Here is a 19,657-nt window from a genome sequence, read left to right as displayed (position 1 = left end):
CTTTGCTTTTGTAAAAAAAAAAAATTGTGCCCCATATATAATTATGTGGAATTATATACTGTGTGACCCCAAAAGTAGGACAGCTGGGAAAGATAAGTAGGATTGCAGTTGTGGAAATGAAGCAAAATTATAACTGATGTAATGTGGTTAGTGTGTGTTCAGTAATATCTACTTATGAGCAGCTGAGAGAGCATAAATAATTCCTCTGTAGTGCCTAGAAATGAAGCAGAGGAAGTTTCCTTGTACCAAATGAGATCATTGGTCTATTTAGCTAATAGACTGCAGCGATTCTCCAGAGTGTCCAACAGTTGGGTTTCCAGAGCTCTTTGGAGGGATTGGCAGATTGAACCTTAGATTATCATCATATAAAACATGTGATCTCCCACAGGGCTGCAGCTTTTCCCCATGGACATTTAGCAGGATCTTTGGATGTTCAGTATGAGGTCCTTTCCTAGCCCTTTCCACTTAAATAATGACTCTAGGGAATGCTACCCTCCTTCAAATTCAACGAGCCGGTGAGATTCTTTTTAGTTGACAATAATCCTTTCTCCTGAATGTTTTTTGCTTGTCATGAGTGATTCTGCGTTTTCACCTTTCTTTTGATTAAAATGATATAGGTGCCAGATCAACAGAACCTTCACACAACCATTTTATGTAGACTGGCTGATTGTTCCTGCTCTTAGATATATTTTAGAGGCTCAAACAATGAGTGATTGTGGCAGTGTAAAAGTAGGAAATGCCCTTCAAAGTGTAGTATGGTTGCAGAATAGTCTTTAGTGATAGTGATTTATATGGCATAGTTCTCATGTGAATTATAAGTATTGATCTTTTAAATCGGCATGCCTAGCAGTGGCCAACCTCACTTGTGAAAATGCTTTAGATTTGTTGTGTGTAACTCACATTCATTGTAAAATTGGAACATTCTTCCAATTAAGTATATATATAGTTAGCATATGGAAGCAACGACTGCTTTTCATTCACCTGCAGTGTCGTTTGCTAGACTGATTTAAACGTTATGAAATGTGAATACACTTATCTTAACTTCATTTTCTGATTCTCTGACAGCACAGAAAATTGTTATCCATTTAGAGGTATATCTCACCATGTTAAATTCCCAGGTGGAGGTGGATTATTTGGTCAAGGTTAATTCTGCATTGGTCTTCATTTCTCCAGTGCTATGCTTGTTAACAGTTGCAAACTTTTTTAGTCTGCAGTATTTTTGTGCACATTTTTAAATTCACACCTTCTGTTTATTTAAGAATTAATGTATACAATGTTGCATGCGTTTAAAGTGTTTTTTAATTAATGAAATATTGCCGTGGTCATTTTTTCAATCTCCTAGGTGTAGGTTTTTAAAATGTACACATTTTAATGCACATTATGCAACAGAAGTTTTGGAACTTACATTCAGAAGGCAAACTATATCACAGTTTATGTTTCCAGATTCGTTTCAAACAGAGTCTGGATGGCCATCTGTCGAGAGTGCATTGAGTGTGTTTTGTCTAGCAAAAGGGGTTTGAACTTGATGGCCCTTAGGGGGTCTCTTCTAAGTCTATGATTCTGTCATTTTATTCTGTCAATTTGGATTAGGTAAATTTGGAGAGATAAACTGTCAGGGCTAGGTAATGATTTGAGAGAAAACTGCATGTGGTGATGTGTTACTACTCCTCTTACAACCTTTGAACATCAGTGATTCAGCATAGAAATAGACAGGTTTTGAATATATACATCCTGAGCTCATCAGCTACTTTGTGAAAAGATGATTCATAGGGATCATAGCAATAAACCTGAAAGTCAGCAGAACATATCTAATGAATTTTTGAAACCTAGTTCTCAAGTAGAGAGGCTAACCTGTGCAGTGGGATACATTGAGTAGACTTTTTAATTAATTCTTTTAATGTATAGTCGGCCCTTCATATTCATGGATTCAACTATACACTGCTTGAAAATATTCCCCCCTTTAAAAAAAATCCAAACAAGCAAAGGGACACCATTTTACGTCACTATTGTATGTAATATGATTTCAGCATTCTATTATATTTGGGATTTCACTGCATTTCTGGAACCAAACCACAGTGGATACCAAGGTCCTTAAGTGCCATTTGTCAAGATGGTTGCTGTTCGACCTGTTAAATCCAGATTAGTTTTCTGTTGTGCATCAATATCTTGTGTCTAGAAAAGAGCTTTCCAAACTCTGTGTCATGACACATTTGTGTGTCATCCACAGTGTGTAAGTATGTGTTGCACAAATGTAATGAGAAACCTCTGAATCTACGTAAAAGATGCAATAAATCATATTTTTAAATATATATAAATGAAAGGTTTTCATGATATACATTTTGTTATTGCAATGTATGTATGTGTACGTATCTCTTATAAGGGATTGGTTTAATCTCCATTTTTCTAGTAAAACTGAATTACTGTGTTGTGAAATACTCCATGATTAAAAAGTGTACCACCAACATGAGATAGTTGGAAAGCTCTTGGAATATTTACTTATAAGGGAGGATTATTTTATGTCTACATTGACATTTTTAATCTGCAGGCTTGCATATTTTTGACAGTTTGAATGCTGTTTGAAATTTCTGTTTTTGGAGTACTGTAATAATGTTTTACTTGACAAATTATGTTAGTGAAGTTATGGTTAGCAAATGGTACTTGTATATGTCTATAAGCTCATGCACACCCACTTGTTAATGGCTTGAATTTTACATCACCTTCATATTCAGAATACTATCCTTCTCTCTAAACCAGTGGTTCTCAACCTTCCTAATGCTGCGACCCCTTAGTACAGGGCCTCATGTTGTGGTGACCCCGAACCATAACATTATTTTCGTTGCTACTTCATAACTGTAATTTTGCTACTGTTAAGAGTCATAATGTAAATATGCAGGATGTATTTTCATTCACTGGACCAAATTTAGCACAAATACCTGATACGCCCAAAATTTGAATACTGGTGGGATTGGGGGTGATTGATTTTGTCATTTGGTAATGCTGGAGTTGCTGGGATTTATAGTTCATCTTAAATCAAAGAGCCTTCTGAACTCCATCAATGATGGAATTGAATCAAACATGGCACACAGAATTCCCATGACCAGGAGAAAATACTTGGAAGGTCTGGTGGACATTGACCTTGCATTTTTGGAGTTGTAGTTCACCTGAGGAAAGTTCTGAGAGTGCCTTGGACTGCGAGAAGATCCAACCAGTCCATCCTCCAGGAAATAAAGCCCGGCTGCTCACTGGAGGGAAAGATACTAGAGACAAAGTTGAAGTACTTTAGCCACATCATGAGGAGACAGGAAAGCCTAGAGAAGACAATTATGCTGGGGAAAGTGGAAGGCAAAAGGAAGAGGGGCCGACCAAGGGCAAGATGGATGGATGGCATCCTTGAAGTGACTGGACTGACCTTGAGGGAGCTGGGGGTGGTGACGGCCGACAGGGAGCTCTGGCGTGGGCTGGTCCATGAGGTCACGAAGAGTCGGAGACGACTGAACGAATGAACAACAACAGTTCACCTGAATCCAGAGAACACTGTGGACTCAAGCAATGATGGATCTGAATCAAACTTGGCACAAATACTCAATATGCCCAAATGTGAACACTGGTAGAGTTTGGAGAAAATAGACCTTGCCATTTGGGAGTTGTAGTTGTTGGGATTTATAGTTCATCCACAATGAAATAGCATTCTGAACCCCACCAATGATAGAATTGGACCAAACTTTCCACACAGAACATCCATGACCAACAGAAAATACTATGTTTTCTGATGGTCTTTGGTGACCCCTTTGACACCCCCTCATGACCCCCACAGGGGTCCTGACCCCCAGGTTGAGAAACACTGCTCTAAACAGTGAAACACTCCAGATAATGTTAATGTAGAATTGGAGTGACTTTGATGCATCAGTGATATTAGTTAGGTTTTCTTACAAGCAACATTGGATCTTCATTGTCTGCACATTAGACATATTCAGAAATACCATTGAATCATACCACTTTGTTTCTCTTTTTTTGTTTGTTGTTGTTGGGGGTTTTTATGGCTAAGAATGTTTGATCTTTATTTTCATGATTCCCTGAGTCTTTGGAAGAAGCACATTAGAAACTGGAATTCATATATATCCTCAAACAATTCTTTGATTTTTATCATGGGGCTTTACAATCATTATTTTAAGATACTTTCCGGAGTATGTTATGCACTATTCTGCTCTTGGCATAGGCCTTTTGTTTCCTACAGTGCCTATAAGAAGTATTAGCTGCCTTTAGGTTTTCCCACATTTTGTTGTGGTACAACTTGGAACTGAAATGGATTTCATTGGCATTCTTACTGCTTAAAAGGATGAGTCTTTATCAGCTTTACACATCTGATTCCTGTATATTTTGTCCATATTCCCTGTTAAAGTTGTGTCAGCATTATAGGTTGGATGTGAATCAGTGGTGAATAGCAACATTTAAGTCTTTACACTTTCAATTACACTATGGTCTGGTTTTTGACTGGATGATTCTAAGAAATTGCTCCTCATTAAAAAAAAAACTCCAGTGTTACTTAGGCTGTGTTCTTAGCGTCATTACCATGTTGGAAGATAAACCTTTACCACAGTTAACTTGCAGAAATAAAACAGATTTTGCAGTAGAATTGCTCTGTATTTGGACCCATCCAGTTTGTCCTCAATCCTAACCAGTCCTCCCATTCCCACAAGGATGCCCAAAACAAGATATTGTCATTGCAGTATTTCACCATACTAATTGTGTTCTTAGGACAACAAGCATTGTTGATTTTGTTCTACTATAGCATTTTGCAGCAATGGCAAAAAGGTTGTGTTCTACATATCTACTGTGTCCTACATTCTTATTAGCAAACTCCAAAGAGGATTTGACATGGGTTTAAAGCAACGGGTTTATTTAAGCAGTGGTTTTCTTCTCACTGTTCTTCCATGATATCCAGCTTGATGGAGCATATAGGTGAGAGCTGTCAGATGAATGGGTTCTCCCATCTCAGCTGCTTACACCCAGTCTCTTTACATTTACAGTGAACCTTGTAGATATTTCTCTATACTCTTTAATCAGTAATGTGTTAGCGGTCAGCCTTATCAATGATGGATTGCAGTTGAATGGATTTAACAGTTTTCTGGAAATTTTCATATTTTGAGATTTCTTTAAATAACCCAATCCCAATTCATGTTTTTTTTACCTTTATTATAAGTTATTTTGACAGCTTCTTAAATTCGATGCTGTTCTTTGTGGTCTTCTAGAAACCTGGGCATTTAGTTTGAGATCACGTAGCATTGGACTTACACACAAGTAGTCTCCATTCAACTGGTTGTGTGACTTCTGGAAGCAGTGAGTTGCCTCAGAACTTGTTTAGACATGCCACAACAAAGGCAGTGAATACTTTTGCAATTTATATGTGTTGCTTTTATTTTATTTTGGTGCTGCAATAAAACTAGTATGCAGCTTCAGAGTTGATTATGTTGTATGCTTCAGGTAGCAACAGTTCCTATGAAATCCATTTCAATCCCACGTTGTAGCACAACAGATAATTGAATAGTTGGCCATGTGTAAATACTTCTGAAAGGTGCTTGTACCTAAAATGAATACTCAAGAAACACCACATAAAATAGCCTTTGTGCAAGGCTATTTTCACTCAAGGTATTTTCACCAACTTTTCAGAATCATGCTAATGAAACAATGAACTGAAAAATATTTCTAGCAAAAGAAAAAACAAATATTTCTAGCAAAAGAAAAACTTGGTTTGAAAGCTTGAATACTCATTTTGGAAGGACCTTTTATAGATGATAGTACTCTAATTCTTTGATTCTGAAGTGCGCTTTTCCCCATAAAAATGTGGTGCATCTTAGGTGCTTTTTATGTTGGTGGTACTGAAATACACTGAGATAGTAAAGTTGAGGTGAGAATAACCTTTAAATTAACATTCATCACACTATTATGTATATAAAAAAATGTTGTAGCAGCTCTAAGTAACACTAGCCAGACTTTTTTTCACTCCTTGTCATGAATAAATCTTTACATTCAGAGGCGATTTGAGCATAGAAAAGTTATATACAAGAATTGGTGCTGAGCTGTATTTTTTCCCTCACAAGTGCGTTCTACCAAAAACTTGTTCTTCCCTACATGCCCTTCTGTTTGTTGGTTCCAGCCCTATGCTTACCTTTAAAAGAGGGGTCTGGAAGCAGGACAGACCCCCTTGTGGCCTGCAAGGCATAGATTTCAGGAGGAAAAATAACTGCCAAAGAAAGAATTAAGCAGTTATTTCTCTACAACAGCATTTTCATGCTCCTTTTCAAGGTATTCAATACAAAGGAAGAGGTATTACAATAATGTTGCAGGCACCTAGTTTGGCTCTTAACTATAAAGATTGAAAGTAGGTATTAGTGTTGCCTGCTAACAGTAATTCAAAGTTATTCTGCTTAAGTTTTCTTTAAGCACTGTATTAAAAACTTTGGCCTGGCTCTTCTTGGTACTCCCAGTTAGAGTACATATAATGAATCAGTGAGATTTATTTTAAAGTTACTATACTGATTTATTGCAAGTTGTATTTAGTTTGACAGCTTATTTTTTGTTTTTGGCTTGTTGTGGTTACAGATTTGCAGATGGACTTATTTGGGTTCCTGCATGTAGGCCTGTTTCCAAATTTGTACAACTGGGATGTCTATTTATCAATAGAATGTTTCCAACCCTTTCACCTAACATCTGGAGCCCCTGGTGGCGCAATGGGTTAAACCCTTGTGCCGGCAGGACTGCTGACCGAAAGGGTGAGCTCCTGTCTGTCAACTCCAGCTTCTCATGCGGGGACATGAGATAAGCCTCCCACAGGATCGTAAAACATCCAGGCATCCCCTGGGCAACATCCTTGCAGACAGCCAATACTCTCACACCAGAAACGATTTATAGTTTCTCAAATCACTCTTGACGTGGAAAAAAGCCTGACATCTGATTTCTGCATACCCTTAAAGCGTCTGAGGCCCAGAATTTATGGACTTATTCTTGAATATTTATCTGTAAACTTATTTACAACAATACCAAAGAGAGCACAGCTTAGGAATAGCAAATCTTATTTATTATTTGTTTATTTATTTTAGGTTTTTATATCCCATCCTATCTCAACCTCCACAGAGGGACTCAGGACAGCAACAAATTGGCACCCCATGGTGCTCATACCAGAAACATAAATATACAATTTAACAGTAGTATAACAGTAAAACAGTATAAAACAATATAAAAACAATCAGTCAGCAGTCACCGATTTGAGTCATCATCCGAGTGACAGTCCATCAGTTCTATAAAAGTTGTCACGTCAGCAAATCAACCTAGTCAACCTTAAAGAAAATATCACTGTTAACTCCAGGAATCTTAATTATCTTGATCTTAGTTATCGATCTGCCTTTGATATAGCCATATTCTGATTTCCATTAGGTTGTATACATCGCCAAAGAAGAAAGCAACTCCAGTGCAAAAATCTATCAATCCTCTAGTTTGGTGCAGGCAAATACTGGATTATCCAACACCAGATATTGAATGTGCTAAAAAGTCATTGATTCACAGGCTTGAACAGACAATGTCAGGTGAGTATGTGAATCAGTGTTTACATTCATATATTATACAAAATCAATGCATAGAATACTTGATGTTTTTAAATCTACCTTAGTTTAACATTGGGGGATATATTTGCATAACTATGTCTGTATTATACCTATTACATCTCTAAATTGTAAGAATAATTTTGGATTGTCAGATGTATGGAATAGCCTTATTGAAACATCATTTCATAGTAAAGCAATAGTGATGTCAGTGTTCCTTTTATCCAATCAGAAGCACACAGATGAGGCTCTGTTCACATTCTGAGAACTAACAATAACTTTTAAATAAAACATTATTGTTCAAACAAGATAAAGTATCAATTAGAATATATTAGTGAAAGTGAGCTAATTCCTTCTGTCCGGGTATGTAATTACATTGGCACATTGTGAAATTTAACTGTATTTTTCTTTAATGCCACTACTATTCATATTTGAAGCATTGAGCTTACCACATTTTATTAAATTTCTTTCATGCATTGGTCTACTGAAGTCAGGACAGATAGAACTCAGAGCATGACTAATCTAGCATAGTGGTGGTCTTGTCAGGCAGAGATTCATAAATTGATGTTTCCGGTTACAGTGGCAATGTATGTCCTCCAGTGTTCATCCATGAATGCTGTCTAAGTATATTCAGTGGATAGAATATGACGTTCATCATTTTGGTTTGTCTTGACATTGCTACTGTGCTGATGATGGTCCTAACATAGGTTCTTGCTTTTGATTTTATGGCCTTTGAAATCATTTGCAACAAGCTGGTTGACTGCAGAACAACACAGGACTCCGTTCATCAATCTAGCTGAAGGTTTATGTACAAATGTGTCTCCGGATAGATAGGACTCCCTTCACTAAACCAACAAATTGTGGTTATGAGTCGCCCTAGGGCTGAGAACAGCGGTTAACAAATGCAGCAAATAAATAAATGCAGCAAATTATGGAGACCATTGAAAAACAGCTCATAAACTTACTATTTGAGACAGGCGGTTGCATTCAACCCCTTCAGTGACTTGCTGTATAAAGTCCATTCCATGTTGTAATCATTCTAGCTTTTCAACTAGAACAGCAGCATTTCTGTTTGATATATCATGATTTAGTGCAAGAGGTTTAAGTGTATGACAGTGTTCAATTGCAGTAAGATGCTGAAGAGATAGAAAGCTTACCTTGCCTCCCCCCAGCTACCCTAACCAAGACCTACCTCAATTCTAACCATACACTGTCTCCTGCCTCTTTTTATTTACTTGTACACATAGAAAATCTTCAATAAAAATATTTTTAAAAAGTGATAGAAAGCATAAATCCCAGCTTTGTTTATGTGAGTAGTATATTTTGGGCCTCAACCTGGTATTGTCCAAACAAAGCACCTTGCTATTGGAGACTTCAGTTTCTCAAGCATGAGATCCTTGTGAGGAGGAACATTAATTTTGATGTAAATAGAGCTTCAGAAAAATTTGTGTGCCTGAATTAGGTATTGATAAGGGTTATGGATTAGCCATTGTATTAAAAGAAATTTAGCATGTTGCAACGTGTTCTTGAGTCACTCAAGAACTAATGAGCTAATGCAGTGAAATGGGATTTGGGAGCTCAGAATATATTTGGTCACTCTGAATAAGTTCATGATCCTGAGACTACAAAACTCTAGGTAGTAATGCTTCCAGTCTTGAGGCAGTGAAAGATTCTTTGGCTCAGTTTGTCCACTTTCATTGCATCTTCCCTGCACACAATTTTACATGTACTCCAAATTATACTATTGTCTACTTAAGTCATTATTTTCTGTAACACTGGGTACATTTTGGGCTTTCAGTATTCAAAAAGTAGAGACCTATAGAATAATAGAAATAGCAATCAAGAGAAAGAAATCACACTGCACAGTAATACTTTGCTTGTTTTGCACTTGTTCTTATTAGTCTGGAAGTAGTAGACCTTTATTTTAAAAATAAACAATAAACAATACATAGAGTTATTTTGGGTCAACAGTCCAGGATTCTTCAATAAAGGAATATATGTGATTAAATGCCATAAAATTGAAGTCTGGTTTTAAAGTAAATAGTGCTTGAATTCATTTTTCTCCTTGTTAAATGCAGCCCTCAAGCGACACAGCCTCTATAGTAATCCATTCAGCACTGTCAATTATGCAAACTCCTGTAGTCCAAATGCAGGCAGTCCCTACAACAGTAGCTTCAACTCTCCTTCTTCCACACCAGTGAAACCTCCTTTAGTAAAACAGCTAATTCTTCCTGGCAACTCAGGTAAGGAATGTGAAAGTAATGGTTGGAAAAGTGATAAGCATGAAAAAGTGAGCATTGTGAATGGGTTCTTTCCTTAAGAGCAGGGGTTCTCAAACTTTTTAAACAGAGGGCCAGGTCACAGTCCCTCAAACTATTGGGAGGGCCGGATTATAATTTGCAAAAACCATGAATAAATTGCTATGCACACTGCATATATCTTATTTGGAGTGCCAAAACCACCTAAAAACAATACAATAATTGAAATGAAAAAATTAACAAATATAAATTTATTGGTATTTCAATGGGAAGCGTGGGCTTGCTTTTGACTGACGAAATAGGGTTGTTGTTGTTGTTGTTGTTGTTGTTGTGTTTTCAAGTAGTTTCAGACTTAGGTTGACCCTGAGCGAGGGCCGGGTAAATGACCTTGGAGGAACGTATCCGGCCCTCGGGCCTTAGTTTGAGGACCCCTGCTTAAGAAAGTTGTATGTTGAATGGCTTTTTAGAAAGGAGAATAATTAGCATTTTATATAGTTACATATAATAAAGTGTTTCCTTTTAATAATCCCAATGACCTCACCTCTGAGGATGCTTGCCATAGATGCAGGCGAAACGTCAGGAGAAATGCCTCTAGAACATGGCCATATAGCCCGAAAAAAACCACAAGAACTGAGTGATTCCAGCCATGAAAGCCTTCGACAATACAATCCCAATGTACTTTTCCTATTACAGTCAGCCATATTGTGTTTGGTTATAATTAATATATCAGAGTCTAAAGACTATAGTTGGGCTGATATTGCTTAGGGCTAGTATTAATAACATAGAGGAAATATTGTCTATAAAAGCAAGTTAAAGTGCTCCACTCTAAATGTTGAGTAATTAGCCAATTCAGCATTGTCTGCAAGGTACCTATAAACTTTCCCTACATTTTATGTTGGAAGTGTCTACCACTATATAGGGCAAGTTTGGAAGCCAGATATACAGATTTTGATATGACCTATGGATAAGTTGAGGGTAAAACTTAGGGCATGTAACAAAAGATGTAAAGGATGAAGCTCCTGCAGACAAGGCTATTTCATCATATTTTGGAACTCCTCACCTTTCTGGAAGTCAGCCTTCAGAATATACAAACCTTTCTTCAAAACAGAAAGTGCCCCTAAAAGGAAGTCTGATCTTTTCCTAGATTGAAGAAATGCTGGAGGAGGTCTCTAGTAGCCTAAAAAAAGGAGCACCATCCAGTGCAGGAAAACATATCAAAATTTTAGTAGTTCCTAGACGCCCAGTGCTATCAATCACTGGGGGGGGGGGGGGGGGATAATAATTAAATCATACACATCACTTGGGGCAACAAAAGCAGATTAGAGTTGCATATTGCCCATGGCTTACACTTTGCCCATTAATGCAGTATGTGAACCTGTTGGCAGATCCCATCTCCAGTATTCCTGGGACTGCTTGCAAGCTTCAATTGCCCCCAACATTTCGTATGATGTAACCAAAATGGACAAAACGTGCATGCTGCAGATAGGCCTTTGGGCAATTTTTAATGTGTTCTCACCATATCTATTGTCGCAGATTAGACTTGTGTTCTGATCTTTTAAAAAAACTTTTCCAAGTAATTTCATAGCTTGAAAATTAGTATCACTGACTTTATGAATGTTGCTCTGTGCAAATAAGACTATGAACAATGTTTCATTAATTTCTGTAGCTCTTTTGGAATCCAAAGTCCTGTATAATTCTTGTCTTTCATTAGTGTTGCAATGTTCTTTAGAAATAAATAACTCTAGAAACAGTAAGCTAGCCTATGAATTTCAGCATAATCAAACTTCTTTTCTTTTACACCAACTTGGTAGGAGTCATATATAAAGTATTTGTTAATGATTGTTTTATATTGAAATAAAGGTTACCTGCTAGTCTGTGAAGTCACAATTTTGTGTGCCAGTTTTGTTTTTGTAGAATGCCAAAAAGTGATGTGAATTAATAACACTTAAACTTAATATGAGGATGATGACATAGAAGTTTGGAAATAAGAACAGAATGATTCTGAAGAGGGTTTATGGTTTTGAAATGTTCATTCTCAAGAACAAATGAAATGTCCCAGGATTACATCTCAGTTACTTTTGTTTGTTTTTTGGTGACTGTTAAATCTTTTTCATCTATGCTAATCAAGGTTACTGTTATCTGACAGTAAACTGATCTACACCTAGACTAAAGGAAAGTAAATTTCTGTGTCAGCTAGCTTGACATCCTCTTTGTCTTCCCCACATTAAATTATTTGCACATGCAAAGTAATAGATGTCTGACCTGGCTCTTCCTGTTTCCCCTTGTTATAGGTCATTTTAAAAATTCAGCAGAAAGAAATCCTCCACTAAGTCCACAGTCATCAATTGACAGTGAATTAAGTGCTTCAGAAATGGATGAAGACTCAATTGGATCAAATTACAAACTCAACGATTTAACGGATGTTCAGATTTTAGCTCGGATGCAAGAGGAAAGTAAGTATTTTTCATAGTAAAAAGTAAGCCCTATTTCATCACCATTTAATTCTTATTAAATTTTGTGGATGAAATATCAAAAAACAAAGATATAGTAAATGCAGATTGGCTTGGTATTTCTAATGGGAATATGAACAGAAGACTCAGGAGGCCTGGCAGGGGATGATGCAGTGGCCTGTTAAGACAATAAGCCAAGTGAATTGGGCAGGGAAGCGGAAATGGAAAACAAAGAAAGGAGATGTATAGATGGTCAAGTGCTGCAGGCTTGTAGAAATAGAGTGAAAATTCGCATATTGAAATAGAATGCTTTCTTGCAGTTTTCTGTAAAAACTGAATACTGAAAAAAAGAAACTAGAACTCCAGTTCCTAGGTGCAGGTTTTATCCTGCATACTTCATTTACAAGAAGTGGGATAAATCCATTATACAGCACATGATGCTTCTCTTTAGGGCTAGTCTTTAGTGTTCTCCCATAGGAATAGGATTTTTATATGAATACACATATAAGTTCAGCATGTCATGAGTTCAGCAGCCATTGATTTGATATGTGAGTTTGCCACCTGCTCTCAGAAATCCCCCCCCCCCCCACACACACACACTTGAAGTCCAGTGTTGGCGCCATTCACACAACTGCTTTGGGAGAGGGAGGAACCCAGGCGATCACTACGATGGCCACCAACCCCTTCCTGAAGCCAAAGGCTGTTGTGTGATGTGCGCAGAGCAGCCTGAGGTTTGAGGTGGATGGAATACCAGCAGTCTTCCAGAGGTTGTGAGGTCTGTTGGAAACTAGGCAAGTGGGATTTATATATCTGTGGAGTGTCCAGGGTGGGAGAAAGAACTCTTGTCTGAGGCAATTGGAGTTGGCCAGCTTCATTAGCATTGATACTTCCCTCAAACAGACAAGAGTTCTTTCTCCCACCCTGAACATTCAACAGATATATAAACCCCACTTGCCTAGTTTCCAACAGACCTCACAACCTCTGAGGATGCCTGCCATAGATGTGGGTGAGATGTCAGGAGAGAATGCTTCTGGAACATGGCCATACAGCCCGGAAAACTCACAGCAACCCAGTGCTTTGAGTTTATTTTACGAAAAGAATACAAATTTTGTAAAAAAAAATGTTAAATAGATCCCTTCCTTACTTTGGTGATGAGATTAAAAGGTAAGGCAGAAATCCTTGTTTGTTCTAATTTGGTGTGAAATCAGATGCAGGTAAGCTTGCAAACAGAATTGAAATTTAAGTGGTATTCTTACTACCATTAGGTCTCCGGCAGGAATATGCCGCTACTGCTTCTCGACGTAGCTCTGGTTCTTCATGCAGTTCTATGAGGCGAGGTACCTTTAGTGACCAGGAACTTGATGCACAGAGCTTAGAGGATGAAGATGACAGCTGCCATCATGCGATGCACCCAGCGGTTAACCGGTTCTCTCCATCCCCACGCAATTCACCACGGCCTTCACCAAAGCAGTCCCCACGCAATTCTCCTAGATCTCGATCTCCTGCCAGAGGAATAGAGTACAGTAGAGTATCACCCCAGCCTATGATCAGCCGCTTACAGCAGCCTCGTCTTTCGCTTCAGGGCCATCCCACTGATATACAGACTAGCAGTGTCAAAAATGAAGGTAAAAGACTTCATCTCGCATTTTGTGCAATGAGCATTAAAGTAGTAGTAGTGCACTCCTTAGTAAGTATGTTGCTTACAAGCTTGTATCTAAAACCAGCTTCATAATATATTACTGCTGATTTCCTGAGAAATATAAAAGAAAAAGTAGAATAAGCATCTTTGCTAATCATTAGGAAGACTAGAAATAAATATGCTGAGAAAACAGTTATACTGATTTGATCTAGGGAAATATATCTTCTCATTCTGTAGCTGCATCATTTTCAGACTACTCCAGTACTATTAGCAGAATATTAACTTGAAGAGTGTCAAGACAAGCTTGATCAAAATAATGATTGTATTGGTTTTACTGTAAGCTGTTTTCTTTTTAGAGAAAAATTGGGCACTAATAATAATAATAATAATAATAATAATAATAATAATAGCAACAAATAATAATAACAACAATTTACCCAAGAAACAATATATATTTCTTTTGTAATTTTTGAATAGTTGGCAATGAAAATGGTTATTACTTAAAAGTGACACCAATTAACTAATACACTATTACAATGTTTCATTGGATTGAATGTCCCTTCAGTCTAGGTAGAGAGAGAGAGACTAAATACATCATTTTTCAGTGTTATACATTTATAATCAATTATCTGTCTATCTATCCACACACACACACGTTTTGAGGGGGGAAACTAATGTGCCATAACAAAAATAATGCAGAACATCATTTTTTAAAGAAACGCAAAATTTTCACTGCTCATACAGTGCTAAAAATGCAAAACATAGGATAATAGCAGAGATCTCAGCAAAACGAAACCAGGCAACTCAAATGCTTGTCTAAAATGTGGTTTTTTTAACTGAAAAATAATAAGGCAAGGTTTTTGGCCAGGCAGCTTTGCCTGAGGAAAGAATTCCACAGATTTGGTATTATGACTAATGAATGCCTTTTCCCTTAATGCTCAGTCAGTGAACCTCAGTCATTGTGGGGGACAATGGTATTGATTTGTAAAGAACCGTACATAAAATCAAACATAGACACAAAAATCGAATGTTGCATGGTAACTAGATTTTGCTCAATGGTTTCTCTCGAGTTTGTAGTAAACGTTCAACTTACAACTGTCTTTGGATTTTCCAAATCATAAAGTCATTGCAGAATAAAAAAAGTAACCTGTATATATGTTCCTCAAACCTTTCCATTTAAAGGATGTTACCATCTTGTATGGAGCTTAATGAGGTATGTAAAAGCAACGTTTGCATGGTAACCACTAAAAATGTCTCACATGTTATGGAGGACATATGGAAATCAAGACTGTTAGGAAATTTCACAAACATTGTTTGGCACCGTTGTTCTTCTGTTGTTGTTGGATGTTCCTGTTCCTTCTCCGTACTTCACCAGCTTAAACCTTCTGAGGCATGTTTCCAAACATCTTATGTTGCTAATCCTGCTTTGCAGAATGGGTTGGGCTCAGTTGTGCTGTACAGTAAGGGTGGCTACAATTGACAACATTTACTTAAGTCCACAAAGTTCTCGTGTTCCTGTATGCTCCTTTAAATTCCTTGTTCAAAAGCTTTCAGTTCAGTAAGAGACATCCAATGTTGACATACTTGATCTGCATGCATATGAGGCTCCACTTATGTAGAATATTGTCTTAGGAACTAAAACCTGATGAAAGTGGGAGGAATACAATAGTAGTCCTCCTACTGAATATAGCTCATGTTTTGTAACCAGAGTATCAAAGAAAGATTCTTTGATATTCTGGTTACAAAACATGGGGTATATTCAGAGGATGCTTTTTTGAGAGACTTGAAGATTGCATTATGTGGAATATTCACATTATATTTCTTGTCTCTCTTCTGTATCTCTGTAACTGATATTGCCATTTCTTTATGTATTTAGAAGACATTAAGCAGGGGTTACACCTCTCACAGCTCTTGTACATGATCTACGTCAAGAATGGGAGAATGTCATAGTTAACCAACACTCCTCTTACTATCCTCTTACTAATCTGGAAATGTACACTTTCCAGAGTAAGCAGGTTTGAAGAAGTCTAAAACTTTGATGCCGGCACCATCTTCTGCTCAGATTGTGCCTATTTTTTAAATCCATCGACTGATATTGTGTGAAAATGTTAGCCTGTCCAGGGTCTATCTATTAGGTTTCTGCACTGTCTTGCTTTCTCATCCACTTACACTCTGCTTTTTGCCATCATTCTCAGATATCTTGCCTGCCACTTAATACCATGCTGGTAGAAAAAAGTTGCTGGCATGGGTGGAAAAGGGAGCAGAAAAGGAAACTGCAATGAGCCCTTGGGGGGGGGGGGGCGGAAAAACAAATGCTCGACTGCCAGACCAAGGGGCATCATCATTTTCTACAAAAGGGGTATCAGAGCATGTGATTGCTAGCACTTTTGCTTGTTCACTTTATGGTTCCTCACAGTCCTGCCGTAGCCAAAAGATAAAAGTAATTTCCTGCCATTTCTTTTAAAGTTGTGCTAGTGTTTTTCCTTGCATGCACTTATAGCCAGGCATAAGCAGGCGCTTGAAAGAATAGAAAAAAAACTGCTTTGGAAATTGCTTGAAATTCTTCAAAATTAGCAGTGAATTGTATTGCTTCTCCTTCCCAAGTTGATTAGATAGGGTGTGTTAACGGCACAAATGAAAGAAATGTTGCAGCTGAAGTGTCTAATATGCTTAGTACTGGATATATTTTTTTTATAAAGTGTAGGACATGAGAGGCTCAGGCCCAGGACCAACACTACTATGCCTTCCTTCTACACAAAGTGGAAACTAAAGAAAGGCTGGCAGCTGCTGGTTCTAGTGTCAGGCTGTAGAACAGTGGTTTTCAACCTGTGGGTCCCCAGATGTTTTGGCCTTCAACTCCTAGAAAGCCTAACAGCTGGTAAACTGGCAGGGGTTTCTGTGAGTTGTAGGCCAAAACACCTGGGGACTCACAGGTTGAGAAACACTGCTGCAGATGTGGTAGGGCTTCTATAATGACGTGTCTACACATCCCTCTGATATTACACAAGTCGTATGAAGAGCCAGAGCTTTTGAGTGGGTATATTTTCTATCACAGTTTTTCCAACAGTTGTAGTACAGTTGCATGGAGCAAAAGGGTCATGGCAGGAGTAATTTTTTTATGTGCATGAACGTTTTTAGGTTCTGAAATAAAACCCAGAAATCTTTCCTTGAATAGAATGAAACATGCTTCTTTGGACATTCCTGCTCAGCTCCTGCACCCTGCTTGCATTATTTTTCTTACTTTAAACTTTTCCTTTTTGCTACTTTTTTGCTGCCCTAAAGGCAGGGACATGCCAACAACGACGAGAAATCGCCCAAATCTTATAGAAATGCAGTAGATATAAAATTGGTGCATCGTGATATGTGAAACCTTGTTAAATGCAATCTGTTTGAAGAATGTCAATCTTTAATTTTTAGAGCTACATTGAAAGCAGTCAAGGAAACGTGGCTCCTTTATTTGCAAGTCTGTTAAATTTAAGAAAATATGGATCTAGATTAGCTGATGTATTCATCTTGAAGGAACAAAATTGATCTGTTGCTATGTTATGTCCTATTTAAGCTGATGGAAATTCAAGTTATGAGGCCACACTCATTTTTAGTCTCAACTGAACTAGAACCAGTGAGGGTAAAATTAATGCTACTGTTGACAAGTCCTGATCATTTCAATAGGATATGCTATTGGGGATAAAATTTGGTTTACTTTATCATGTTATACAGAAGGAAGTTGCTGAATTTTGTTTTTACCCATAGGCACCTATGTTCAAGAACTTGACTTTAAAACATTCTGTGGAATTAGAATCCTTCAGGGTTGATGAATGATTTAAAACATTCAAAAACTGTTGCTCTACATCTTACTTTGAAGCTCAACCTAATTTCCAAAAATAATTCGCATGCCCTAACAATTATACCTAAGCTCTTCACAGAAGTATTAATCATATGGAAATCCACTGAACGTTAGCAGTGGCGGAGTTCAGTGTAAAAAAGATCATTTCAGGGACACCTTTTGGCAACTAACATATGATCTTCTTTCAGAAGAGTACAAATAGACTGAAAGTGTTTCCTAGTCAGAAAATAGTATAACTGCTTGTTCTTATAAAGTACAAGTAATGATACAAGTCCAGGCTACACTCAGCCCCAAAAACATATTTTTGTCAAATGAATATTAAATCAGACTGCATTTTATTCAGTTGAATTCTTCTAAAATCTTGTCTCTGCATTCAGTAAGATGCAGTATTCAATAACTTCTCTTGTGGTATTTTATTGCATTGAATAAATAACTATCTCCTGTGGCTGTCACCAACATCCTGTGGTGAAATACCGTATCATGTAATTTCCAAATAAAGGGATTTTATTTTTAAATAGATATCAGTTTGCCCACAGGTCAGATCTGCAGTTCTAAAAAGCCCTATTTATACGACTAAGAACCGCCTGTTGTGCAGGCATGAGCGAGAGGGCATTTTCAGCAGTGGCCGCACCCTTATGAAATTGTAAACTAGTTGAGTTTATTATTTCTCTGCGAATGAGATTGGCCTTAGGTTAATTGATTATCTCTGTCTTTTTTATGCAGAGGGGAATGTTTTATATTATATATTGATTACAACTGTTGCATATTTAATTGTATGATCTATTGAGCTTTTCTTTTTTTAAAAAAACAAGACAACCAAGAAATATATGAAAAGATGATGCTATATCTGGCCTCATTACTGCAAGCCTCTAAAAGACTGCTGAGGACTCATTTATTTTTCAGAAAGGATTTTGTTGAGTTACTAGCTACAGTGTTTGTGAGATGTGTTGGATTTTAGTCTCTTCAACATAGAATATTGTTCATTTTAAGGCCAAGATGACTCTGGTGGTGCAATGGGTTAAACCCTTGTGCCGGCTCAGCTGCTGACCAAAAGGTCGGCAGTTTGAATCCGCGAGACGGGGTGAGCTCCCATCTGTCAGCTGCAGCTTCTCATGCAGGGACATTAGAGAAGCCTCCCACAGGGTACCGAAAAACCCGGGCATCCCCTGGGCAACATCCCTGCAGACGGTTAATTCTCTCATACCAGAAGCGACTTGCAGTTTCTCAAGTCGCTCCTGACACGGAAAAAAAAAAAATTAAGGCCATGCTTTTTGAAACTGTGATATTGCCTATTCATTTATTGAAAGTCACCTTGAGGAGAAGGGCTGCCCTGAAAGACAGTGGACAAATTCCTGTTGGTTCCTTCTTCATATTATGACTCCTATTTTCCTGTCATAACTATGGGATTGTGGGAGAAAGGATTACATGGCTAGGCTCTTGTCTCTACAGATTCAGTTTGTATGCTGATAAGCATGCCGTTGTATGTGTGCAGTACTCACTTAGTATGTTGGAAGCTATTGCTTTCCAGCTGTAAGTCCTGCTAGTCTAGGCAGGTAGTCAGTCAGTACATAAAGATACTCCTTGCACCATAACCATGGTTATATTGAGAGAATAGACTTATCTTTTTATTTATGTTTCCTAAATTGTCTAACTTGTCATACTAAACAACAAATTGTAAATTTAGTTTCTCTTTGGATAAGAGCCAGTACATGTCGCTCTCCATACAAAATACACATATTCTTAAATGGAGTTTTTAATCAGAAAAAAAAATGTATGGATTTGTAGGAAACTCTTTTTTCCCCCAGGTCCTTTGGCTTTCAGGTTTTCATGGTTGGTACTGCAGTTCAGTCTCCTGCATCAGTCGGTATGTT

The 19,657-nt window shown here is 37.6% G+C and overlaps 1 protein-coding gene across 3 annotated transcripts in view; it reads left to right on the top strand.

Annotated features, from left to right (window-relative positions):
* SLAIN2 (SLAIN motif family member 2) overlaps positions 1-19,657 on the top strand; it is a 46,942-nt gene that overhangs the window by 4,242 nt on the left and 23,043 nt on the right. For all 3 annotated transcript variants that reach the window (XM_060778490.2, XM_060778492.2, XM_060778491.2), the window contains exons 2-5: positions 7,432-7,580; positions 9,674-9,838; positions 12,145-12,306; positions 13,569-13,928. In XM_060778490.2, coding sequence (XP_060634473.2) covers positions 7,432-7,580; positions 9,674-9,838; positions 12,145-12,306; positions 13,569-13,928 — 836 coding nt within the window. The remainder of the gene's footprint in view (positions 1-7,431; positions 7,581-9,673; positions 9,839-12,144; positions 12,307-13,568; positions 13,929-19,657) is intronic.

Source organism: Anolis sagrei, chromosome 5 (assembly GCF_037176765.1).
Source record: "Anolis sagrei isolate rAnoSag1 chromosome 5, rAnoSag1.mat, whole genome shotgun sequence".
NCBI classification, from domain to species: domain Eukaryota; kingdom Metazoa; phylum Chordata; class Lepidosauria; order Squamata; family Dactyloidae; genus Anolis; species Anolis sagrei.
Note: the sequence above shows the minus strand (reverse complement) of the source record. Positions and strands in the feature narration are given on the sequence as shown.